We start from the raw sequence: 27,367 nt of genomic DNA on the forward strand, positions 1-27,367 counted from the left end.
GGCGCGGGCTCGCGTTAACACGCCCGCTGGGGGCCGGGGCCGGGGCCGGGGGCGGCCCGGCTGGTGCAGCGCCCACAGCGCCAGGTGACCGCTGCACCGCGCGCTTCCGGAGCGGGGTGTTAGCACCCACGGGGGCCAAGAAGCAAACCACCTCAAGAAATTGAAGAATGGGGAGTCACAGAGAAACTGGGCCAATAAAGGAAGACAAGTGAAAAGGTAGTATTTTATTGTCCAGGATAATTTTGGTTAGACACGATTTTTGCCCTCAGAGCTGATGGAGAATGGGACTCCACTACCCCATAGTCCAGTTGGTTCGCTGTATTCAGCAACGCCCCAGGTTTGTTTCTAGGTTGGGTTTAAATATTTACGTAAATTCCAGTTAACATACAGCATGATATTAGTTGCAGGGGTACAGTGCAGTGATTCTCCCTTATTTTTAATGATTTTTATGACATTTACCTACGCCCGCTCCGGTTCCTCAGAGATAAAGCAATCCACCTCCCATTTGCTTGCGTGTAACTGTTACTTTTCATTGGGGTGATTGTTCATGGGCCGGTGAGGCCCCTGACAAAAAAGATCTTCCTCTCCCAAACGGGTCCTTGTTTTCAGCTCAGAATGAGTAAGAAGGATTCCCAGTCATACCCTCACGTCCACGTCTCCCCGCGCACGAAATGAACCAGAGTTCAAGGGTGGCCACAGGGAAAGGGAGGGGCTCTTTCCACCCTGCCTTGCGGACTGGGCGGTGCAGCCTCTCCTCTGTGGGAGTAAAAACGAGGAGCACGCGCTGCGCTCAGCTGGGACGAGGGCGCAGGACCAAGAGCCGGATCTCGAAGCCGTGCACCTGAGCGGCTTTGATGGGAGCGACAAGCTGAGCACCCCTCCCCTTTGGCCCCGCGCAGGCGGCCGGCTCCTAAAAAGCCAAGCCCCTTAGCGCCCCGGTGACCTTTTCACCGCCTGCAAAGTACAGTTTGTGCAAAACTCGGATGCTGGACGAAGCACTGGTATAGGTTACACCCTAAATGGTGGGATATACCTTTCGTGGGGCTTTTAATGATTCAAAAAAAGATCATGTTACGGATTGTTTTGGCCAGATACTTTTCAGCATCCATCAACGGTCCTTCCATTGGTAAATAAAGAAGATCAAACTACATTTCTTTTAAGATGAAAAGTTTATTTTGCCTTCTGCCTAGAAGCAAAACTAGTGAAAATTAAAGTATAAAAATAAATACAATTTACATTAATGGGCATTCCACTCAAAGTAAAAGTAACAAAAATAATGTATATAAATTAAAAATCCATCAAAAGCACAAAACGATGTCTGGCACTTTTATGAGGAAAAGCTGTGAACATTAAAATATGTGTAAAACACACAGGCTTTTATCTTTAAAAAAAACAACACTCAAGTTTGTCAACCTTAATCTAAAGCTAGTTTTAACTTTCTCCAAAACAAACTATTTTTTTTTTTAGCTAATTTGCATTAGTGCACACAAAATTTGGAAGTATCTGTCTTTCTGGAAAGACCCACAATGATATGAGTAAGCTGTATCCTGAGTTTTCAGAATGATAAAGCACAATTTATCATATTAAGATATTTTGCTATACTTTATAAAGAATATATCAGTAACTCAGACATTTTTGACCGCCTTCTGATTTCCTGGCTCACTCACTCAACAAATGATACATCTCAATAAAGAAAATCAAGTTTACACCCTGGGTAGATTATTACGGTCTACAGCTGGATGTAATAGCTAACTTTTAAATAGGGCCGAAAACTGGAGAAAACAATCTTTATCTCCACCTTCTTCAAAGGATATTAAGAATATATACAGTCTGCATTTTCAAAATACCAGTATCATTTTAAAATTCAAGTTAGAAAGAGTAAATGTACACAGTCCCGATTTTATGTGAGAAGCACAAAGCCCTTTTTGGAAATGGTATGATAACAGTGGCATTCACTTTCATAAAATCATGTTCCCTTGGTAACATTTTTTGGTTTATATTTTAAATGAATATGTCAGTGATGAAAACCTTAAATGACAGTGCCTCCTCAGTAATGCGTAACTTCAGCTTGACAATATTCCTGTTCCATCTGCAAATCTGAACTTGTTGTTATATAGCCCTTTAGTCTCTCCTAAATCAAGCAAGCTACAAAGAGCAGACCATGAAGAAAGACAAGACGCAGACCACCAAGAAAACAGAAGCGCATGCAGTGTTACTCTATTTTACAGAAATGGATGCACTGATTCACTCCTAGGTGCTACTACATTCCAGAAGATTGTGCTATCTCCCCTAATTTTTTACCCTCCATAGAAAGATTTTATGATTTAGGAGAAGTGTTTCCAAGAGTACTGGGGTAACATACATTAAACCTAACATATCTGCACAAGACAACTAGCTGTTAAGAGGAATGTACTTTTGATCAAAGCAGTGGCCCCCAACCACTTCTATGGTAAAGTTGGGGTGGACCACAATCAGCAGGCGAGTGTTTTCTCCTATGTGGTTATCCCGTAAATCCAAGAATATGAAGACTGAGAGATTAATCAGTTTTTAAAGTTACATAAACCAGGAGAAAAACATCCTTCTGCAGTAATTTCCCCTCAAATACAACAGTATCTAACTTATCAAATTTAGCAATCAGTATGCAGAGATGAATGAAATTTATATTTGAGAACTTAATTTGTAATTTATCACACCTTTTTGACATTTTATAGAAATAAATCCAAATGCCCTTTAAGTTTACAAAAACGTTCTCTGCAGACATCTGGCTACAGAAAACAAACTTAGGTTTGTACAGGTTAAGCAAAGAGATGGTCAATTACTAAATACTAATGTGCCTTCACCCAAACCTAACATTAAGAGGAAAATGACGGTGTAGGGAAGGAATTAACCAGACTGATCAAGTTGCCCAGATAATTGCTCAGCCCTTTGATGTCACTTTGCCTGTGTAAACAGTCCAGGCTTAAATAAAAAGTCCTGGGCAGGGAAAACCGTATGCATGAAACCTCCCATCCACCCCTTGGTTATCCTAACGAATGTTGTCTTCTTAAATTGTCGCAACATTTGGCCGCTTTCTTTGGGTTTTTCCTGCATATGCTCCTAAAAATAGAGCAAAACTAATATTATTTCTCAATGTCAGTTTTTTTATAATACCATTTAATGAGTGTTTACTATATAATGCCAAGCACTGAGCTAGGCAATGTACATTATTATATTTAATCCTTACATAACATAATCCCAAGGTAGAAACTTACTATTTTAAGAATACAGCCAAGACATGGGAGAGGAAGTCACTTGCCTAAGTAACAGATACTCTGAGAACCCAGTTACACCTGATTTGCTGTTTGACCCAATAAACACTGTGCCATACTGCTTCCGACTCTGCTTTAATTAGTGGTTTCTGAATTTCACTATAAACTCCTGAGTCAAGCACCAGACATCAAATGAGCCAAACAGGTCTTAAAACATACAATCAGTGATTGCAATTGAGTTTGTAAGAACTATAAACTTTAAGTGCTCTGCAGCAAGCTGTAAGCCCTTGGCATTCTACTCCAATCTTAGAGTATGAAAGTCTGTCATCACAAAAAAAAACTAGCTTTCTATCAATTGTTTAATAAACATTCATTCTCCATGTGGATCAAACTAAAGCATAAGTTTCAAGTTTGTTTGTAACACAATCCAAGCCACTAAGAATCTAAGCAGGAAAGAAAAATCTTTTCAACTGCAACTATGGGTCCCTGGGTTGAGATTCATACTTAGAATCCTTAATCAGTCATACCATAATTTTTCAATTTACATACAATGATATAATCGTTAGTCTTTTTCAATTGTCTAGGCACTCAGGTATAAATAAATCTTTAGAAAAATAGGAAAGAAATTTTGTACTTGTTTGGATACATAGTAATTGTACATGTTCATTTAAGAGTTAAGTTCATTTGTATTTATAATTATGTTGCAATGCAATTAAACCACAATAGTTCTAAACATTGAACTTGAGGACATGACTAACTGCACTACTCCGTTCCTAATGTGACTTCCTATTCATCCTTCATACTGTTGAGTATTACTTGGCTCTTTTTTTTTTTTTTTTTTTTTTTATTTTTTCAACGTTTATTTATTTTTGGGACAGAGAGAGACAGAGCATGAACGGGGGAGGGGCAGAGAGAGAGGGAGACACAGAATTGGAAACAGGCTCCAGGCTCTGAGCCATCAGCCCAGAGCCCGACGCGGGGCTCGAACTCACGGACCGCGAGATCGTGACCCGGCTGAAGTCGGACGCTTAACCGACTGCGCCACCCAGGCGCCCCACTTGGCTCTTTTTCTTACAAATTCACAAGGGACAAACAGTGGAGATGAAATGCATGAGACAAGAACATGGAGAGTAGTCACTGTGGCAATAAATAATATCACGCAAAACAGTACTAACTCCTCAATCAACTGCCAGCTGGCCAGAATTTATCACAATATGTGACTCTAATATGGGAAAAAATTGAAAATGTCTTGAAATCCCACATAACTTCACAAGCCACAGATCTGGTGTTTGCTTGGACTTCTCCTAGTTACCTTTCAAACCAGGTGATTCTGACCACCTCTGGAGGAAGCAGAATCCTCAACTACATAACCCCCTTTAAAACACCTCCATTGACTGTCACTCACAGTGGCTTCCAAAAGATGACCTTTTACATTATCCTCTACAAGTGCAACATTATAAATTAAATTCACTACATACATGCAAAAAGTCAGCAATCATTTCAAAGCTATGTTCAGTATCTTGTTCCCTCTTTGAACTTATGTGAACAAATGGCAATAACAAAAAAAATTTCTTATGTTGTTCATTCCCTCCTAATTTGGAGGAAATCAGTTAGTAATAAAAGCTCTAAATATGCCTAATTGTATATTAATGGGAAGATTAGAATTGATTAAATAACTCATTGCCTAGTAATTAATTGTATATTAATGGGAAGATTAAAATGATTAACTCATTGCCTAGTGATTAATTTTTGGTTTCTTTTAAATGTTTAGAAAGAAGTGTAGTTAAAGCAAAGCATTTTGAAAGTATGTTTAATGGATCACATAATTTTTGGTGAGCTTATCAAAGTATCTTAACAAAGACACCTACCAAATATTAAAACATTAGCTTAAAAGTTTGGCATGAGTTTCATATTAAATTTGTCTTCTTGCCACCATAAGCAGAATTTAAAAATCCACAAAATAACAGAAACAAAACTTACCCCCTCCCGCCTGGCATATTCACATGTGATCTTGTGGCCAGAGGGAGAAATTTTTCATCACTTTATGTGCAGATACAAATATTCCTGGGTGATACACTGCCCCAAAGCTCAACAAACATGCACAGATTTAGGCATCAGATTATTATACTTTACTCGTTTATAAAAAGGTTTTCTCAATTAGGCACATACAATTCTACAGATTTTTCAGATTAAAAAAATGTATAGCGTTTCCACGCGATTATTACAGAAGCCAAGATTGGACACACAGTTTTACCAAGGTCTCCTGACCGCCACAAAATACTAACACGGTGGTCATTAGCAGGAATGACTGTGAATATGCCCAAATTATGGTGGCAAGGAAAGACAAGACATTGCACTCATATGGCCTGCATCGTGGGGCAGCTCGTGCACGTCCTTCTATTGAATGGGCTTGAAGAACTCATTTGCTACACACCTGAAACAGGCGCTCTGTTAGGCACTCTGCTCTGTGAAGACTTCTGTCTATTTTGCACAACCCCCTTCACTGATGTCTTAGGGGTTCTAATTGAATATAAAAGAATTAATAAGTCACTTGCATCAAGATCTAAATGTTCAACATTCAAAGAAAGCAACCATACTGCAACAGTTCAAAGTGCAAATATGCTTGGAAAGAACTTAAGTCTCACGAATGCGCACAGCAAGGAAGCTACGCTCTCCTTCATCGGGAGACTAGAACCAAGGCTTATACTTTGTCGGAAGGATCACTTTGGTGATGCTGAACTTACTATATGGATGCTTACAATACTTAATGAGCAAAATGGTATGAAATGAAAAGTAAAAGCATGCCAACATAAGATGGTAATTAAGATATAATACACAACAGTACACCAAAGGATTATCTTGGAGCACAAAACTTAAAAGATCTTCGCAATGCTATAAAACAAATCACACTTGTAAAATAGATATCCTTTATGTAAAGATACTAAATTATTTTTCCCTCTCAAAGCTCATCTTGCTTTAGATGTTTTTAAATACCCAGGGGTGGCATTCTTACCCTTGTCTACTAAGTAGCCTATGAACTGGTGCATTCTGTCCTTGGTTTGGCTGAAGGACTCTGTTAACAAAGTAAGTAAAAAATTAATTCAGAAGAGACTGACATAAATTCAGGTATCCCCGCCCCCCCCCCCCCCCATTTTTTAAATAGGTGAAAGATGATTAACAGTGAGGTGACACTGGTCATCTATGCAGATATACCAATGTAATACCACGGAGCAAATCACAATGACTGAAGCATATTAATAGGGTACTTCTATTTTTTTCACCAAGAGCCCAAATCTTAGGTTTTTGTCTGGATGTCTCAAGTGTTTAATTCTTGTGTGTTAGATAGTTTATTTATACGCTTCACAAAAACCAACTTTTCCTTTCAAACATCCAAGGGAAGTAACATCACTCTTGTAAAAGTAGAAAACAGGTCTGAAATATTAAGCTAGATTTCTAAGGTTTTTAAATAATTATCCTAAATAAGTCCTAGACTGTGAGCTGAACTCAGGACATCGGGGGCTCAAATTTCTACCCAAGACAGCATGTCCTATAGAAAGGTCCTGAGACATGTGGTCTGTCATATAGCCAGCTACATGACCTAGTGTTAATATGGATCTTGGCCATTCTTCAGTCCTCCAATCAGCTGGGAGTGTTCTGCTGATGTCAAGTTAGAAATAACTCAACAAAGAGCAAGCTTGGCATTTACAAAGAAAATCTTTTTTTTAAATAAATAAATAGCTTCTCAAGGAGATGAAGTAATTTTTCTCACCTTGTTTCAGAAAGATTTTGTTTAACCAGAAATTTCTTATTTGGCATTCCCATTTCAGCAGCTCTAACACAACATAAAAATAAGGACACACAATGTATTTAGAAAGGGAGAGAAAACCCTTACAGATGTGATACACGATGACAGAAACAAATCATTTACAAGTTTTGTACTACTCAGCTGTACTAAGCACACCAGAGACTACTTTCCAGAAAGAAGCAGCTTGCAACGATAGTCACTTTGCATTAGGTTTCCCTCCCGTGAAGTCTTTCGCATATTAGAAAAAGACTACAGGGTTGCCTGGGTGGCTCAGTCAGTTGAGCATCCGACTTGGGCTCAGGTCACGATCTCACAATTTGTGAGTTCAAGACCCGCATCAGGCTCACTGCTGTCAGCATGGAGCCTGCTTGGGATCCTGCTTCAGATCCTCTGTCCCCCTCTCTCTCTGCCCCTCCTCTGCTGGCACTATCTCAAAAATAAATATTAAAAAAAAAAAAAAGAATATATCCAAAAGAAGTAAAATTGACAGTGAATATAAAGATTAACTATTTTTAAGGCTGAATGGCTATCGATTACACAAGTTGAACACTGTCAAATTTAGTAGTTTATATGTTTTACCTAAAGATTAAATCAGATTTTATCACCTGAGTAATAAAACTATTTATATAAAAAGAGATTTCTCAGCTCAGCTGTCAAAACGTGAACTGTTCTTTTTTCTAATTTGAATACACAAAGAGACCAATAGATGACTAAAATTAATTGGTTTGGCAATAACTGGATTAATGTGATGTGACAGGAAGTACACTTACTTCATGTACTTCTTCCTATCGAGAGACTTCTGTGTTGCAGCTGACAGGGCCACTCGTGGGCTTTTCATTCTGTCCTTTAAAATAGAAAACAAAAAGCTTTAATGGTACCAATAATACCACTAAAATAATATAGGATGATCTCAAACTGCACAGAAAATCTTCTCTTACTAGCATTCTGAATTTTAGTCTGTCTTTAGAACTGAAACAGTCCAATTTGTTAATAATTACAATGATTTTTCCCAATGAAGTAATAAACTTGGCTTTTCTTTTGGCTACCACATGAAGACCAATGACTCAAACCACATTCCTCCAACACCCTGATATATTTCAAATAACTCTGGTTTCCAAAAAAGGCAAAATCTACATGATAGTTTCAAGGAAATTCAATGCGGAGCCAGTGATAGTTTTTTATAAGCCATCCAAACAACAGTCAAAGCTTCAACTCCAAAATCCAATCACAAAACAATATGCAATTCTTTTAAATCTGTCATCAGAGTTGCATGTTGCTGGTAATCCTGGGGATTGTCTGTGCTTAAGAATTGCAGGGAAGCTGCTGAAGTCAAAATAGGGAATGAGGGGCACCTGGGTGGCTCAGTCGGTTAGGTTAAGTGTCAGACTCTGGATTTCGGCTCAGGTCACGATATCATGGTTCGTGGAATTGAGGCCTGCATAGGGCTCTGCACTGACAGCCCAGAGCCTGCTTGGGATTCTCTCTCTCTCCTTCTCTCTCTGCCCCTCCCCACTCTTTCTCTCAAAATAAACTTAAAAAAAAAAAAAAAAAGAGAGAGAGAATGAGATTTAGTATCAATTACCCCAAACCCAGAAGAACCTCATTGTGAAATAAGAAATATATTGGTCTCTGCCCCTAGTTCCTGCTAATATTTGATCTTTGACACCTGTTCCTAACACAGAGCTCCCAAAACCCTTGCAAATCTGAGAGTGAAAGAGTAGAAACTTTTTTTTTTAAATAAGTTTACTTATTTATTTTGGGAGAGAAAGAGGAGAAAGAAAGAGTCCCAAGGAGGCTACACTCTCTCTGTCAGTGCAGAGCCCAATGCAGGGATCAATCCCATGAACCTTGAGATCAAGGCCAGAGCTGAAATCAACAGTCAGTTAACTGAGCCACCCAGGTGCCCTGGTAGAAGCATCTTTTGTTCTAATATTTGGTTTTTTACCTCAGTTCCTGACACACAGCTCCAATCCCCTGTCATTTTCTGGGTGACAGGAGCATCTTTTGTTCTAATCGAACAACTTTTTGGGGGGCCCCCAGGTGCAGACTATTCATCAGAAAGACCAAGCCTGAGTAGAAGCTTGGAACATTCAGCCTTAGCTTCTTATCTTGCAGAGACAAGAGAAGGGCTGGAGATTGAGTTAATCATTGATCATGCCTGTATGAGAAAGCCTCCATAAAAACACCTAAAATACGGCGTTCAGAGAGCTTCCAGGCAGTGAACACATCCATGTGCCAGGAAGATGTCCTCTATGCAGACAGAAGCTCATGCCCCCAAGACCCTTCCAGTCCTTACCCTATCTATCTCTTCATCTGGTGGTTCATCTATATCCTTAATTATGTCCTTTATTATATAATAAACCAGTAAATTCCCTGAGTATTGTAGGCCACTCTAGAAAATTATCAAACCCAAAGACAGGGTTGTGGGAACCCTGTTTTAAAGCTGGTCGGTCAGAAGTATAAGTGACAACCTGAGACTTTGGATGGGGGAATCTTAACTGCCTCCTTACCTTGTAGTATCTGACTCTTAACTCCAAGTAGAAAGAATCAGAATTGAATTGTAGGACACCCTGCTGGAGTGGGGGAAAACCTCACACATTTGGTGTCAGAAGTGTCTTGCGAGCATAGAAGAAATAGAGTTTTTCTTTTTCACTCATTCATTAAAAAATCAGGTAACAGGGGCGCCTGGGTGGCTCAGTCGGTTAAGCGTCCGACTTTGGCTCAGGTCACGATCTCACGGTCCGTGAGTTCGAGCCCCGCGTCGGGCTCTGGGCTGATGGCTCAGAGCCTGGAGCCTGTTTCCGATTCTGTGTCTCCCTCTCTCTCTGCCCCTCCCCCGTTCATGCTCTGTCTCTCTCTGTCTCAAAAATAAATAAACGTTAAAAAAAAATAAAAAAAAAAAATCAGATAACATACCATTTGCCTGAGCATTTTCTCTTTGCGAACTTCTCGGTCATGATGGAGAATAGACATTCTTTCAGCTGCATCCATTACAAAGAATATGTCATGAATACCATACAGGGCAGCTCGCAACTAGGTTCAAAAGAAGAAAATATTGTGCCCATTTAAAAAGATGAGATTAGAATTTAGTAATATTCTATGCACTTTCACTTAGAGAAAAAGGTTAAAGTTTTCATGGAAACCTATTTTCAGTGGTGAAATGAAGGGAGAGATATAAATGTCCATTCCCTAAAAGCCTACAGGATGTGGGCATTTACCTGAGCTAACACTCTTTCCTGAAGAGAAGCATCTTGTGCTGAGACAACTCCTCTCTTTAATGGTGCCTCTGACTGAAAGCTTCTTATGAATTCCATAGTGTCCTGGAAGAAGAAATGCTCCTTCAGAAACCACTCTTCTAGAAAGATTGATGATCACTGGAATTTTCTTTTGATTTTTTCTCAGCCAATTCAAAATCAGTGAGAACATAAAACTATTACTTATCAGAAGGCAAACAGCACTCTCTAAAGCAAGACAAAAATACCCAAACTACTTCATTTAAATATTTAAAAAAATTATCAGACTGAGATTAATCAGATTTCTGTAACTGCCTCTATTGCAGTGACTAAAAAAATGTTGGATCTGCCTAAGTTCTGAACGAATTGGTCAACTCCAGCTAGTGACTAGCTATCACTGAACTGGGAGACTGAGACAGAAGTGAAATACAAACAATGGACAAGCTTCTTACTTTTACGGTTTGGCGAAGCTGTTTTAGCTTATCTGTCTGCATAAGCCTACGAGTTAGAAATCCTTTTGCCACTGCAGTTACTTTGTTAAATTTTGTTTGTACTTCTGGACTGAAAACCTGGAAGAAATAAGACAGATACAATTATTTGAGGATCTGAGCATTATACTCAAGATGTTTTCCCAATCTATTACAATAAGCTAAATTCTTCTCCATATGTGTGCTCTGTGTAGTTTCATCTCTGACAAAAGCTAAGCTATTTGATGTATGGCAAAAATATCCGTCCCCATTTGTACAACCTAAGATAATGTACCTCTTTAAAAAATATAGCTAGACGGATACACAAATATCATGAAGTATGCCCACCTGAGACCATTTAGTTTTGGCCCTTCCAAAAGCCCTTGTTACTGAGAGTTTGGTGAAGCCACTAGTTGATGATCCCCAGAGGTAGAAGGGTGCTTCATTTGCAGAACCAAAGCTATGCTGTAGGGCAGAGTTCGTGAAACCTGGAAAAATAAATATACATAGAGTATTATACTTGATATTATATAATCAGAATATGCAGAATGTCCAAATAAACACTTATGACTCACTAAGAAGAACAACCGCCTCTGAAACTAATCCATGTGCAGACTTAAAATATTTATGGACTTTAAGCTTATGCACCAGATGGAGCTTCTCAACACAAACAGCATCTCTGGATAATTGAAGATGTGAAGATATGCTCTTGCTGGGTCTGAAGAATTAGATGTAATTCAAGATCACTCAGGAGATGGCAAACTGTGTTTTCAGTTAAAGTACATCACCTGCTGCATGAATAAACAAAGCCTGGGCTCTGAGTCAAATTTCCTAGTATTTTCCTCACTGAGGCGGCTTTTCTCATGAACACCTGCTCACTAGTCTTTGATCTGCCATCATTTCATTTTTCACTAGTTACTGGTAAATAGAATTACTTGAAGAGCTACAGTTTGGGGGCACCTGGGTGCCTCAGTCAGTTAAGTGTCTGACTTTGGCTCAAGTCACGATTTCACGGTTCAGGAGTTTGAGCCCCACATCAGGCTCTCTGCTGTCAGCACAAAGCTGGCTTCAGCTACTCTGTCTCCTCTGTCTGCCCCTCCCCTGCTTGCATATGCATGCATTCTCTCTCTCGCAAAAATGAACATTAAAAAAAAAAAAAAAGAACAGAGCTATAGCCTTAAAATGTGCCAAATAAAATACCTTGCTGTGGGATAACTTTCCCAAATGGAAGAGAATTCTAAAAACATTTACCAGAACTATTTGAATTTGAAGTATGGAGTGAGTCCACTTGAGACAGCATTGTTTCCAGCAAACCAGAGTCACTCACTTTTCTCCATTCTAAGTCCACTGCACTGTGAATGCCCAATTCAGAGGCTTCAGCTGCCTTCTTCTCTTTTAACATTTTCTCCTGTTCTTCTATTTCCTGTAGATTAACCATGTATTATAACCTGCTATATCTTTTAATTATATCCCAAAATACCACCATTTTAGGCTTAGCTAAAAGTAATGGGGTATTATCAGCAAATGATTGATTTCAAGTTTTCCTACCTCAAGTGAAATCTTAAAACAAGTATTCTTCCCCTTCAATACACTCATGCAGAATGCATATTTCAGCATCTATGTATAAAATACCTTTGAAAAATATTAAACGTTTTGAGTCAAGGAATCGGAAGTCTCCTTTTGATAAATTATGCATTTATTTTTAGATAAGCTAAATATCAAACCTCACAATTCGGCAATATCCATGTATCAAAATCAATCACCCCCTTAGATTAAGATATACAGGGGAAAAAACTACAAGTATCCTATACATAACGTGTGACCAAAACTCACACATATCCTGGGCTAACTTCCACTTACCAGCCCCATGTCCTTACATTTTAATTCCTCACCTTTTGCAATCTTTCCTGTTCCCTTTCCTGCTCAGCTATGAGTAGTGATAACTGCTGGGCATGCTGTTCTTCTAGTCTCTTCCGCATTTCTTCAAAAGCTAACATCTTGCTTTTTAATATCTCCTCGCCTTCTGAAAAGAAACACATACCCTCAAATTTAGAAAATTTACTAATATCTGATACACAATTTAAATTATGCTTCTGACCAAAGAGCATTCCGACATCTGACATGACACAATCAAGGCACAGCCAGGTCCCCACTGTGAACCACATCCTCTGCCCCTCCCCTCACTGCATGCTACCAAATAAAGGCCTGTGTGTCACCACCATCCACGCTCAACAGATCGCATCACGATCTGAACTGATGGAGCCAAGACCATGTGTTCAGTCTGGATTCTCCTCACTCAAATTAACCTCAAGGTGTGATTCTCATCTGTTTATTCTTCTGACTCTTGTTCTTCCCCAGGATCTCTGGTATTGTGGCTTGTAGTTTTGTTTTGGTTTGGTTTTTTAAATAAATGTTCCTTTGATAGTGCAAAGCTTCTCAGCTTCAGGTTCCAAAACACATCGGAAATTAAAATTACATATATCAGAATTACTAACTAAAAAATATATTAAATCATTACAACTATACAACTTACTGAATAGAAAGGGGTAAGCCACTCTGAAATGTTGAAATACCAAGTATTACACAGACATAGCACATATTCATGGATCCATCACGATTCAACAAAATTCAAAGAATTATTCTTTCTGAATATACAGTCAATGATTTTCACTGAAGATAAGCATACTGTCTATCTTCTATGGTACCCCCATAATTTGTTCCTAAATACATTGTATTCATTTACAACAGTTTGCATTTGTTCATGTGCAATTTTTCATAGGCAAAAGGGACTAGAAAAGCAGGGCTAGAATTACAACTTTTAGCAAAAAAGGAAAAAGCTCCTTAGCCCAACCACACAACCAATAGTGAGAGATCATTCAGCTCTACCTTAAGAATTTCATAAATGAGCAGTGTCCAGGGGCTCATCTGACAGCAAGCCAGCTACCTCCATGAGTGTCCTCACCCCTATTAAAGCACTGCCAGAACTGCCCCATGGTTGGCTTTGTGGGTGTCTGCTACTCATGGGGACAGCCTCCAGCCATGCTGTACTGTCCGTCTGGATTATCCAGGTTGGCTCCCCAGATATCGACTGATGTTTATTTATTAAAGTTCTTATAAAGTTACACAGGCCTTAAAACCCTATTTGTCCTATAAACCCTGTCATAGTGTGCAACTTTACAGAATGTGAAGGTTTTTTTAGGAAGATAGTTATCACATTAGAACTGAAATGTTTATGTCCAAGAACTTCATTTACTTGACTCAGATCTTCCGTATCAGTAATGAAGAATGATGAACCATGACAACAAAATAAGGATTAATGAAGAAGGCATGTTTTAACAAGTTGCTGTTAATATAACACTAGATGAGAAAGAAATTTGAAATATTTTGTATCAATAAAGATGCCATTCTTGAAACGCTACTCACAGGGACTTGTGATTTTTCTCTAATAATTTGATGTTCAGGTGTTCCCTGAAGGACCAATTACATGAGGAGCTCATTACAAATGAAAGGACTGATGAAAATATTAGAAACCACAGTCCAAAAAGAAAATATCATAGTAATACACTAGATTAAAACCGTGAGTGATGTTTCATGCAAGAACTTTTTCCTCCAGTCATTAACAATACTCTCTGTGATACAAAGTGAACTGTGAAAGATTCACATTTTAAATAAGAAAATCCTTGAAGAGGGGTGCCTGCGTGGCTCAGTCCATTAAGCTTCTGACTCTTAATTTCAGCTCAGGTCATGATCTCAGTCATGGGATCGAGCCCTGTGTCAGCCAGAGCTGGGTATGGAGGCTGCTTAAGATTCTCTCTCCCTCCTCTGACCCCCCCCTGCTTGTGTGCTTGCTTGCTCTCTCTCTCTCTCTCTCTCTCTCTCTCTCTCAAAAAAAGAAAATCCTTTAAGAAAGCCTATCAAATGGCAATAAACTATAGCTAATGATATGTTCTCTGACAAGAGAAATGAAATTAAATATCCTGATGAACAAATGAAGACAATTATTGTTTTTCAAAATGTCAATTAAAAGTATTAAATACAGGGGCCATCTGCTGGGAGGGTATCAAACACTTCAGAGTTTCCTTACCTTTGGAACTACTTTCTAACATTTTATTCTTGTTGATGTAGACAGATCCCTTAGGGTATCTTTTTTCTGGCAAATGTTGCCTTTCCTGTTCAGTTATTCCAGTTGTTAAGACAAAAGGGCAGTTTTCTTTTTGCAAACTATCAATATCTAAATCAAGTCTCCGTTTAACTTTCTCAAAACTGTTATCCAAAAATTGTTCATTTCCACAGGACACTGTAGGGGTGTCCATCTGCTGTCTGGTATTCTGGTTTTGCATCAGTAAAGGAGATGGGTTTTTTACATCATAAGACTTATTCAGTTCCATCTGTAAATTGCAGGAGTTTTTCTCTAACACATTGGCTGACTTGAGTGCACTCATGGGTCCAAAGTTTTGACTCACTACACACTGACCGGTGGCATACGGCTCATGCGATCTTGGCATCGCAGTACATGTACTATCCATTTTGTGTGGTCCTCTCCCATCACATGTTAAGTGACCTTCCATGACATCAAGTCCATGAATAACCTTATTTTCTAGGTGATTTCCTGAAGACTGACATATCTGATTTGATTTACCTAAAACCACTTCCTGTATGGCTTCAGATGTATTTTTGGTGACATAAACCTTGCTTGAACAAACTCCTAAATCAACTGGTAACTTTGGCACAGTTTCAGGTATTTGTGTTTTTTCCTCAGTATCTTGAACAACTAAGTCTATCGTCTGTTCTTTTCCTTTAGGACTTAACTCACAGGCGTTTATTGGGTTATTTATAAGTATATGACATGCTGATGATGGTCTAGAATGCCTTCGATGCATTTTAGGACTCAGGCTTGGCTCTGGAGTAGGTAATTTGGCATATGAACCAGTAAGACTTTTGATAACATTATTTTCGGTAACAAAAGTGGGAATGACTTTAAAATCAGAATCAGGATCTAAAATAGTGTGATGGCCAGTTCGTACAGGTATGTCCACTTTAGAAAAGCTACCTAAAACTGATGTATTCATGCTGCTTGCTTGAGCGGAAGCACCTTGGAGAAGAACATTTGATTTATTAAGGCTTGGTTTGTCAGGAATAACTGAACCACAGTGTTTGCCAGTCAACTGTGCCTTTTCCTTTCCATAGTCAGTCACTTTACCAGCATCATTCTCTTTATCTGAATGACTCTCGTTAACACTCCTCTTTGCACTACTTCTCAGACTGCGTCTAGACTGTTCTCTTTCTATATATTCCTTTGACTTTTTCATCAGGTTCTGAAGACTCATTATGTAGGGATCTGGAGTAACTTCCGAAAGTGATGGATCCGGTTCTTCATGTGTTGGCAAGAGACCATCAGATGTAAGAGTCTCCTGTGGAGTTGCTGAGGGGGTTTTTACAGAAGCTTCGTTTTCCACAGGGCTAATATCTGAAATATCACACTGCTTCAGAGAATTAAATTCTTCTGAGTCCCTAGCTAAGTCTATCCCATTGAATTTAAATCGGTCCTCATTATTCAGTGGCAAAATTCCAGTTATCTTTTCAGACTTTCCTAAAGTAGAGTGTTCAGTAGGGCTTGGCAAGATATTTGGAAACATAGCAGGGACATTCAGGTTTCTCTCTTCTGAATTAGAGTAAACCGTTTCAGTCTCCCATGAATCAAAATCACTAGCATTAGGTGCTTTTCTAACCTGAAAAAGGAAATTTAAAAATTAATATTCCCTTACTACACAAAAAAAGCCTTTGCTTTGTTTTCTAAAATAAAATTGAAATAGAAAATTCAGAGTTCTAATATTTGAAAACACAAAAAAACAAAAACTAAGATAACCTTTTTCTATTGTGTCCTATATCACAGGGAGCACAAATTACTATAAAAAATATCCATTGGTCATTCTGGCCTGTTTATTTAAAGATTAAAAGAAAAAAAAGGAGATTATCTAATCTGATACAATATGTATGTATGTGTATGGGTATACACGTATATTCATATATCCATGTGCAATTTAATCTTGGAATAGAAGGAGTCTCATTAACTTTCTTTTGGTTTACATGTTATTAATGTCACCAGCTGTTCCTCCTATGAAAGCTGTCATCGAAGCATACCAAGGTATGAGTTAAAATAGCAAATAAATTTCTTACATAGATGACTCCTTCTTTAACAAAGACTAACATATTTTGTAGTAATTAAAACTAAACATTGTAACTAAAATCCTTCTATATGATGAGGCAAATTTGTAGTAAATGAAAGCTCAGCCATGAAGCTTAAGTTACTTAGAAATAAAATTTTCAACTTAAAATCCAAATCATCAAAGCAAACTTCAATTTGATTAACCGATGGCCATTTTTAAACAGCAACCTGTTAATGAGTTTTGCAACAAGCAAAAGTAAAAAAAATTCTGAATTAAGGGGCACCTGGGTGGCTCAGTCAGTTAAGTGTCCAACTTGAGCTCAGGTCATGATCTTGCAGTTTGTGAGTTCAAGCCCCACATCGGGCTCTCTGGTGTCAGATGGGAGCCTTGCTTTGGATCCTCTACCTTCCCCCGCCCCTCCCCTGCTCACACGTACTCTCTCTCTCTCTCTCAAAAATAAATAAACATTTAAAATTTTTTTCCAGGGGCACCTGGGTGGCTCAGTTGGTTAAGTATCTGACTTCAGCTCAGGTCATGATCTCATGGTTCATGGGTTTGAGCCCCGGGTTGGGCTCTGTGCTGACAGAGCCTGCAGCCTGTTTCAGATTCTGTCTCTGGCTCTTGCTGCCCCTCCCCCACTTGTGCTCTGTCTCCAAAATAAATAAACATTAAAAAAAAAAATCCAAATTAAGAGAACAATTGATACACAAGAGATCCAACAGAAAAAATTAAAATTACACTTTCTATCTAAATCATTTGACTTTGCAAAAGAATAAAAAGTGAACTAGGGGGTGCCTGGGTGGCTTGTCGGTTGGGTGCCCGACTCTGGATTTCAGCTCAGGTCATGATCTCACAATTTGTGAGTTTGAACCCTGCATCAGGTTCTGCACCGAAAGTGCAAAGCCTGCTTGGGATTCTCTATCTCTGTCCCTCTCTCTCTCTATCCCTTCCCCATGCACACAGCTCACCAACCCCCCAAAATAAATAAATAAATGTTAAAAAAAAAGAATAAAAAGTGAACTAGGATGGTTTTTAAAGATTATACAAGTATATGTTAAGCTGACAGAAATTATCATATTATCAATACAGACTCCAGAATCCTGAATATTAAAAGATTTTTAGGGGCGCCTGGGTAGCTCAGTCGGTTAAGCGTCCGACTTCGGCTCAGGTCATGATCTCATGGTCTGTGAGTTCGAGCCCCGCATCAGGCTCTGTGCTGACACCTCAGAGCCTGGAGGCTGCTTCGGATTCTGTGTTTCCCTCTCTCTCTGACTCTCCCCCGTTTATGCTCTGTCTCTCTCTGTCTCAAAAATAAATAAACATTAAAAAAAAAAATTTTTTTTTTAAGATTTTTAGGTCGTTGTGTATGTGTTTTTTCCCTAGACCATATGGCACTCCTGTTTTACCTTACAAATCCCAAGACATATAATAGTTTCCAGGTACTAATGCAATAAACAGTACAACAAAGTATACTTAGTCACAACCTCAGGATCAAAATAAAACAAAAGTGATACATACTCACCAAACCCAGGAACATATTCATAGGTTTAAGTAAAATAAAATGTTTTCTTAAAATACCTCACGTTTCACATTTGTGTATACAGCAACTATGATTTTGTACACTACTAAAATGAGCCTTAAACTTAATATGGACAGTAATTATAATCTGCAAATTAAATTACTACCCACAGAGAAATGAAGGTAGCAGTTGGTGGGAAATAGTCTCAGGTTCATTATACATGTGTCATCTAGTATGAATTATACAGACTGCAAACCCTTAAGATTATGAAGAAAATTTTAAATGTAGCCTGCAGAACAGTGCTATGTATGGTAGACATAATTTGTTCAACATAATTCATTTGGGGTTTTTTTAGTATGATCCAGACCTTAAATTGTTTATACAAATTTAAATTCAGCTAAATAAAAATAATTGCAAACGGCATGAATGTATTGTTTAAATGGTTTCTATTTGGATCTAAGATGAATGTAGACAATTCTACTTATCTAATCTAAATTGCATTTGTGTATTTAAGAGGGTAATTTTCACCAAAAAAAATTGGGGGCAGTTATTTACTTTAGCAGAGAATGAGAATAAGGTCATTGAGTCAATAGTCTGATTAGTTCAGAGTAAACCACAATGGTCAATTCTATCATTTTGTCACTGAGAATTCCATGTTTTTAGAGTCATAAGACACAGACAATAAGCAATTATATTCAGGGTAGGGCTCCATTGTCTAAGTACCCTCTGATTCAAGTACTAGGCATCACTAACAAGCAAGTGAGTGTTCTTTGGAGTAACTGAAATGGAATATTACAAACTACAAAGCTTCTCAAACATTATAGTAAAATATATTGGTAACTAGTAAGTGCAAACATATTTCTGAAAAATTATCATCAATGCTTACCTCATGATTTCTTAATTATAATTTTTAAAAGCCTACATTACACACCTGAACATTTTCAAGAATCTCCTGGACACGAGCCAGTAAATCTTTCTTCTTATTTACATGCTTTCTTGTTTCTACATCAAGTGCTTTCTGCTTTTCTTGTTGCATTTCCTTCCTTCTCTCAATGGTAAGCTGCAAAACATCATAAATATATAATTATTTCTCATAAATATAAAAATATCATAAAATCAGAAAGCTTTGAATCAGAATGATTAAAACATGGAACAGATAAAACCACAGGGAAAGATATCTGAGCAGTAGTGAGGGGTAATGAGGAGGATGGGGCATGGGAGATCTTTCTGTGGGTACAAGAATGTTCTGTGTAGGTGTGAGTTATACAGATGTACGCCATATATGAAAACTCATGGAACATTAGAACTTGAGATCTGTGCATTCTACTGCATGTAAATTATTCTCAACTGAATAAAAAAGTTAAAAAGAAAGAAAAAAACCTGTTCACTTACCCAATGCTCTAAAGTGAGAAATAAAATAAGCCCTTTTGGGGGCTCCTGGGTAACCCAGTTAAGGGTCTGACTCTTGATTTTGGCTCAGGTCATGATCTCACAATTCATGAGATCGAGCCCCACGTCGGGCTCTGCGATGACAGTGCAGAGCCTGCTTGGGATTCTCTCTCTCTCTCCTCTCTCTCACTCTCTCAAAATAAATAAATCAACTTAAAAAAAAAAAAAAAAAAAAACCACAATAAGCAAATGGTATTTTTGAACTCTGACTGGACCCAGATTAGGAAAAAAAATAGTATAACAGACATTTTGAACACAAATGGAGAAATCTAAATATGAACAGAATATTAGATGCTATTAAAATTATTACTAATCTTCTTAGGATGTGATGATGGTATTGGCGATTTTATGTAGGAGGATATCTTATTTTTAGAATATTTATACCAAAACATTTAAGAGAAAATTGTTATACAGCTTCAATTTTCAAACGGCTCCACAAAAAAAAAAAAAAAAAAAAGCATGTATGTGTATATACACATCTACATATATATAAAATCACAAACACCATAAAGCAAAGATGGCAAAAGTGTTAAAAATTATTAAATCTGGGGCGCCTGGGTGGCGCAGTTGGTTAAGCGTCCAACTTCAGCCAGGTCCCGATCTCGCGGTCCGTGGGTTCGAGCCCCGCGTCAGGCTCTGGGCTGATGGCTCGGAGCCTGGAGCCTGTTTCCAATTCTGTGTCTCCCTCTCTCTCTGCCCCTCCCCCGTTCATGCTCTGTCTCTCTCTGTCCCAAAAATAAATAAAAAACGTTGAAAAAAAAAATTTAAAAAAAAAATTATTAAATCTAGGTGGTATACATGTGGGGAGTCACTGCACTACCCTTTCTATTTTTCTGTATGTTTGAAAATGTCATTACAAAAAGTTGGCAGAAAATATTGATCTTTTACCTCCTGTTATATAAAAAAAAATTCTTCATGCAATTTCTTTCAATTATATTAATTTTCTGGTTTGAAATAAAGTCACACACATTTTAAAAACATTCAATCAGTATGAAAGAGTTTACAATGAAAAGTGTGTCTTCCTTCTCATCCTGTATTCCTTTATCATTCCTAAGAAAAAGAATCTTATATAAAAACCCAAATAGTTAACATATATTGAGTACCTCCTATGATCCAAGTAGTGTTCTAAGCATTTTACATGTATTAGATCATTTAATTCTCCAAAGAATCCTATTAAAGTAGACACTATTTTTATTCTCATTTCAAAAATAAAGAAAATGCAGGTGGCCTGAGTGGTTCAGTCAGTTAAGAATCTGACTCTTGATTTAGGCTCAGGTCATGATCTCATGGTTTGTGAGTTCAAGTCCTATATGGGGCCCCGCACTAACAATGCAGAGCGTGCTTGGGATTATCCTTCTCTTCTGCTCTCTCTGCCCTCCCATGCTCATGCTCTCTCTTTCAAAATAACTAAATAAACCGGGAAGGGGAGGGCAGAGAGGGAGGGAGAGAGGGAGGGAGAGAGGGGGAGAGAGACAGAGAGAAAGAGAGCAAGGGAGCGAGAAAAAGAGAGAGAGGGAGAAAGAAAAGAAAAAAGAAAAGAAGTACAAGAAAAGAAAATGGACCTGCAAGTTCACACAGCAGGTAGGTGGCAGAGCAGTGATTTAAACCAAGGACAGCAGGCTCCAGAGCCAGGCTTGTAAGCACTATTTTACCCTGCTCCAGAGAGCACGATATGTGCAGTGATTTACAATAGACTGTGGAGATCCTTCCATGCCTGCACATGTAGGTCTATTGTACTCATTTCAATGGCATGTATGAGATTTCTATAAAATGGACCACAGTCTTTAAACTAGTCCACTACTGGACATTTACGTTGTTTGTTAATCTTTTGATATTTCAAACAATGCTACCATAACCTGTACGTATTTCTTCGGGCACAAAGAGCAGTATAAGTGTAAGATATTCCCAAAAATGGAATTGCTAAATCAAAGGTTACATATACTTTCAAATTCTGATAAACACTACCAAAATGATCTCCAAAAAATAAAATCAGCTGATTCTCTCAGAAAAAATGTAGGATAAGTGCTTTTCCCCCACAACCTAAGGAACGGTAGGTCTTAGCAGAGTTTTGCCAATCTAGTAGATGAAAAAACGCTAACTCTTTTATATTTAATTATGAATACGAAGCATTTTTTCAATGTTTATAACCATTTTTTTGTTTTTCTGTAAACTTACCTTAGTGACTCAGTATAGAAAAAAAGATTATTTAAAAATCATAGAATGTTTACCAGTGGAGAAAGCACAGCCACTCCATGGAAGCGGATAAGTGAGATGTTTTCAGATGGGACAGGTAGAAAGCTCTCCGTGGACAGTGATGCCTGCTGGACTCTAGCAAGACTATTCTCACAGAACTTCTCATACTCCTCCATCTTCCCACAATTACACTGTCAAAGAGAAAAATGTCACTTGCAATGTGCTGAGAAAAACAGATCTTCATGATTTGGGAAATTTTATAGAGCACTTAAATATTTCTAGCATTCACAATTCCTAGAACTGGCCCCCAGAATTTTTTTTTTCACTGATGAACAGCAAATTCTTAAGTAGAGGTAAGCACCTCAAGATCCTACCCAGTGAAGCCTTGCTTCCTATATTAAATATTCCCAAACATATGTATATAAATCAATATTTAAATATGATTTGTTTAGAAAAGTACTAAGAAGTCACCAGGGAAAAATTCTTAAAAGGAACAAAAGTTCTACACCACTTTACTCACTTCAGATTATAAACTAGAATATTGTATTTTCCTTAGCAGGACTTATCTACACAAGAAAAACTAAATCATACAAAGGTAAAAATGCCAAAAGAAAAAAAAAGACAAAAAGGCTATTTACATAAAAGAGGATATTTACCTTTTAAAATTCTTCTGTTATCATGAAGTTCAAAGTCTATTAGTACTTTCACATCTTGAAAATATATCTGGTCTCCACAGTCACCAGACAAATCAGTCACGGGTGGAAACCAGAGTATCTACTGGCTCTCTTAATAATACTATCTTATTGTTGAAAATTCTAAGCACCACCAAACTACTTAAAACAATCAGCCCAGTAATTTCACAACTTCTGGAAAAGTGTGATGATGGCTATGAAAATGCAAGGTAGGGGCGCCTGGGTGGCGCAGTCGGTTAAGCGCCCGACTTCAGCCAGGTCACGATCTCGCGGTCCGTGAGTTCGAGCCCCGCGTCGGGCTCTGGGCTGATGGCTCAGAGCCTGGAGCCTGTTTCCAATTCTGTGTCTCCCTCTCTCTCTGCCCCTCCCCCGTTCATGCTCTGTCTCTCTCTGTCCCAAAAATAAATAAACGTTGAAAAAAATTAAAAAAAAAAAAAAAAAAAAAAAAAGAAAATGCAAGGTAAACAGGAAGGATTAGCCACCATGTTCATTCATTTAGCTAATGTTAAATATTTGATTGCCTGTTTCCATAGCTTTATGTCTGGCATCGTTTCCTTTAAATAAGAGAAAATGAAAAGAGAGACATCAGACTCATAACCAGCAAGGGTATGAACTGTGAAAACAGAAAAATACAATAATGTTCCCTTAGGTGTTCACTTTAAAACAATTAACCAAAAAAGGCGGGGGGTGGAAAATTTAATTGACGATATGGGATACGCAGCAATGAAATAAGATAGAATATGATACTGTCTTAAGCATTAAGGTACTTAAAAATGTAGTACACTAAAATGTCAGGGACGCATTATAGCATAATTAGAAATGAAAAAGCATATTATGATTTGATTATGAAAAATAAGATATATTGCTAATTTTGACCAACCGGTAGTCTTCTTATTAATAAAACTTCTTCCTACCATCCCATCAATTCTAATTATTTCTATATTCAACTTATGAAAAGTGTGAGTTTAATTTCAAAGAAAATTATACTGGAGTGTGAATGAGATTATTTTTCAAGCTTTTATTCACAAAACAAGCAAAAGTAAAAAAAACAAAACAAACAACAACAAAAAAACCACAACACCTTTCTGCATGACATACCAAGGCCTCATTTTTTAGTCTGGATTTCAACCCCCATTATGTTATCTTAACAACCAAAATATGCAGAAGCTAAAATGTAAGAGAAATTCAAACAACTCCATTTCTACTAAAATACTTAAAAATATTTTTTAACACAACCCACGCATTCAGCATTATAGGGCATGTAAATAGATGACTATACAATTATAAGAAATATTTACTTTCTATGTATACACAAGCAAAGTATGAAATCCTATTTTAAAGTTCTGGGGAATGTAAAGAATGAATAAAATGTTTTTGTGGCAAGTTTTATTTTTCTTTCAACAACCTCATACAGATATGCCAATTGCTTTGCAAAGTTAAATTCAGATCTCTTAAACTGCACACGTTTGTCATGCATATTGCAGATGTACCGTGTTAGATTTTTTATTACAGCATAACTAGGGCAGATGATAGGGCTTTTAATACCCAAATACAAGTGCTAAATATGGTGGATTATGGAAATTACCAAATGATCCTAGAACATGAAAGAATTTTTCCTATCCTTCAGCCTCAATGTGAATTTCCCTAACCTCAAAGAGGCCATCCCTGATTATCCCATCTAAATTAATCCTGCGTTTACTCACTATCACATTACCCTGCTATTTCCCAATTTTCATAGCACTTACCACTATCTGAAATTATCTTGTTTATCTCCTTGGGTTTTGTCTGTCTTCCTCCACCAAAATGTAAGCTCCATAAGCACAGGTACCTTTTCAGTCTTGCTCACCACTGAATCCCCATTACATAGAACAGTGTCAGCACACAGTAGGCACTTGATAAAAGTAATGAATAAATGAATTAGGGTAATTGGCTCAAACAATAATGCAAACCAGGAGAGAAGAAAAAAAGGAGACAGTGGACCAGATAAAAAAGAAGCTAGCGAGGAAGAACGGAATTTAAAGACTGGTAGTTTTGGGGCGCCTGGGTGGTGCAGTGGTTAAGCGTCTGACTTCAGCCAGGTCACGATCTCGCGGTCCGTGAGTTCGAGCCCCGCGTCGGGCTCTGGGCTGATGGCTCAGAGCCTGGAGCCTGTTTCCGATTCTGTGTCTCCCTCTCTCTCTGCCCCTCCCCCGTTCATGCTCTGTCTCTCTCTGTCCCAAAAATAAATAAACGTTCAAAAAAAAGAAAATTAAGAAAAAAAAATAAATAAAGACTGGTAGTTTCATGGATGATCCTATTCTCCAAAGAAACTGGTACCTCTCAACTGCAAAGGCAATCATTTAAAAAATGAGCATTGTATCCTATATGATTAGCAAGAAGGCACTTCATTTCTCACACAATTACCTGTCAGCAAAGTTTTTTTTTTTGAACAGAGCCTTGACTACAATGCCACTCCAACCACAAATCTACCGACCCACAGTTTACCAGCAGGCATTACCAGTCCACTTGAATTAACAATTTTCAGCTGCATCAAGTTCAGACATGCCTTGTCTTCTCCATTTATACCATGACCCTTCTCCAAATGAGTCTCTTTGCAAACCCCATAGACGGGTGCTCCTGACCAGTGTTCTACCAGAAATGTCACTAAAGTAACAGAACAGATCTTGCTGTGTTTTCGGATGCTAGCTGCTCGTTTACCCCCTAGTCCTCCCAAAGACAAACTTTTTGTATAGGCAATAAAGAGGAAAGTTTCTTATTCGGGGACATATTAGCTGTGTGTTCTTGGCAATTTACTTACCATCTCTATGCCTCAATTTCCTCATCTGTAATGCAGGGATAATCAGAGTATCTGTCTCAATAATTCAATGAACTAAAACGTGTGTGGCAATTAGCATAATGCAGGACACGCTGAAAGGACCAGTATAGGGGACTGCTTTTATTATTAAGAGGATGATGATTATTATGATTTTTGTCACTAGGTTATGAATATCGGGAGGGTAGCGACGGTACTTTGTTCCTCGTAGGATTCAAATGTAACTTTAAAACACAGAAAGGGGGACAACACCATCCTCATTTCGTTGTTTCCAGACCCCTGTCCATCAAATCAATCTCTGGGAGCCTGTCACTTGCCTAAACTGGGGGTAGGGAACCGGGATTATAACCCTGCAGAATAGGAATCACCTAGCAGTATCAGGGGCAATCAAGAGAATTTGCTTTATTAGCCTCAAGCTTATTCCCCGGGGTCGCACAGACAGAGTAAACAGCACTCCTAGGGCCTTTGGTTGTGGTAACCGGCTTTCAGAATGTCCAGTGCACACCCTGAGGACGCTCCCTCGCCAGTATCTTGGGAGAAGAAAAACGGTCCAGTTTTATCAACGTGAGGCGATTACGGCTCTGTCTCGAGTTTATTTGCTAGGGACCCTCTGCCTTGCCCCCAGCGCCCCACGCCCACCTCCCCAGCTCCTTTGATGGGGCTCCATCCCGAGGGCCCAGGCAGCACCAGCATCCGAGCATCACCTCCGCGCCGAGTGTCGCTGGTCCCCGGGCACCTGTCTCCTCACACTCGGCGCTTTTCTAGAGACTCGAAGCTCAGGGGTCCACCACCTGCATGCGGGTTCGGCACAGAGTTCACCCTCAGCTCTCAGGGCGCCAATTCCGCCTCCCCCGGTGACCTAAAAGCCGGGACCCGCTGAGGATCTAGTTCCCTCCTTAAGCACACACCTGATCTCCCACGGCCTCGTCAGCTTTTTTTTTTTCCCCTCGCCACGGGCCTTGTCAGGAAGCAAACGGCTCAATTGGTACTGACAGAGCGCAGCTCGGTCCGCCGCCGCCTTCTCCTTCTCCTCCCCGCCATATTACTGGTCTCAGGCGGCAACGCGGGATCCTGGCAACCGCCACTGCCGCCGCCACCGCCCGGACTCCACCTCTTTGGGCCGGCACTTCCGGGGGCTGCTTCCGGGGCCGTTGGAACGGTTGGGCCTGAAAAAAAACTACAATCCCCAAGGTGCATTGCGCTCCGCGGTACGGGCCCTATCCTAGTGATGGAAGGCGTAGTACTTGCGGGCGGCGCAGTGCACGCTGGGAAACGTAGTCTTCACTGCAAGCTAGGGCCTGTAAAATTTTAATGTATTACTGTAAGAACGCCCCTCAGGTCTGAACCCCCTGAAGTGTTCCTTGTAATTGCTACTTTTTACGTATCTGTGAAGAGATAACCTCTTTATTTGTGGTCGTTGGAAAACATACAACACTTACCAAATTTTTTTCCCGTAAATAAAAAATTGCTGAATCCCAGATATCAACTCTAAGCCTCAAGACATCCCTACACTTTTGCAAATCAGTGGGAAAACACGTCCAAGAACAAAAAGTAACAGGTTCAAGATGGCCCAAAAAGCCCTGAATGTTTTACCAAAATCTTCTATCTAAACATATTACCAGCTTTCCCCAAAATATGAGGTAGTTAGTTGCCCCTTTCCATTTCCTAACTCTGTTTTACCTTCTGTCTTTCTTGCTGAAAATTCTTCCCGTGCCTATTTTTGCACATGTAATATGAGTTTTAAGAGTGCCTATCACACACACACACACACACCGCCTATCA

At 38.8% G+C, this 27,367-nt stretch overlaps 1 protein-coding gene across 7 annotated transcripts; it reads right to left on the reverse strand.

Annotated features, from left to right (window-relative positions):
• Nucleotides 1–1,150: 1,150 nt before the first annotated feature.
• Nucleotides 1,151–26,722, reverse strand: CCP110 (centriolar coiled-coil protein 110). 7 transcript variants are annotated; one of them, XM_086692929.1, is made up of 17 exons: nt 26,494–26,721; nt 26,290–26,376; nt 24,519–24,664; nt 22,117–22,272; nt 19,371–19,499; nt 14,838–16,482; nt 12,646–12,776; nt 12,005–12,176; nt 11,102–11,241; nt 10,739–10,855; nt 10,272–10,373; nt 9,970–10,086; nt 7,824–7,897; nt 7,018–7,080; nt 6,262–6,321; nt 5,683–5,768; nt 1,151–3,096 (listed from the first exon to the last, which is right to left on the reverse strand). In XM_086692929.1, the coding sequence occupies exons 4-17, from the start codon at nt 22,255–22,257 to the stop codon at nt 3,044–3,046; spliced, it is 3,030 nt and encodes a 1,009-aa protein (XP_086549055.1). In that variant the 5' UTR covers nt 22,258–22,272; nt 24,519–24,664; nt 26,290–26,376; nt 26,494–26,721; the 3' UTR covers nt 1,151–3,043. The 7 variants fall into 7 exon arrangements, with proteins under 7 accessions (XP_086549055.1, XP_086549056.1, XP_086549054.1 ...); XM_086692930.1 differs by lacking the exon at nt 26,290–26,376 and having other exon boundaries at nt 12,646–12,773; nt 26,494–26,722; XM_086692928.1 differs by lacking the exon at nt 26,290–26,376.
• Between the last annotated feature and the right edge of the window lie 645 nt (nt 26,723–27,367).

The sequence above is a fragment of the Puma concolor genome, chromosome E3, assembly GCF_028749965.1.
Source record: "Puma concolor isolate L17-30 chromosome E3, mPumCon1.1.hap2, whole genome shotgun sequence".
Taxonomy (NCBI): domain Eukaryota; kingdom Metazoa; phylum Chordata; class Mammalia; order Carnivora; family Felidae; genus Puma; species Puma concolor.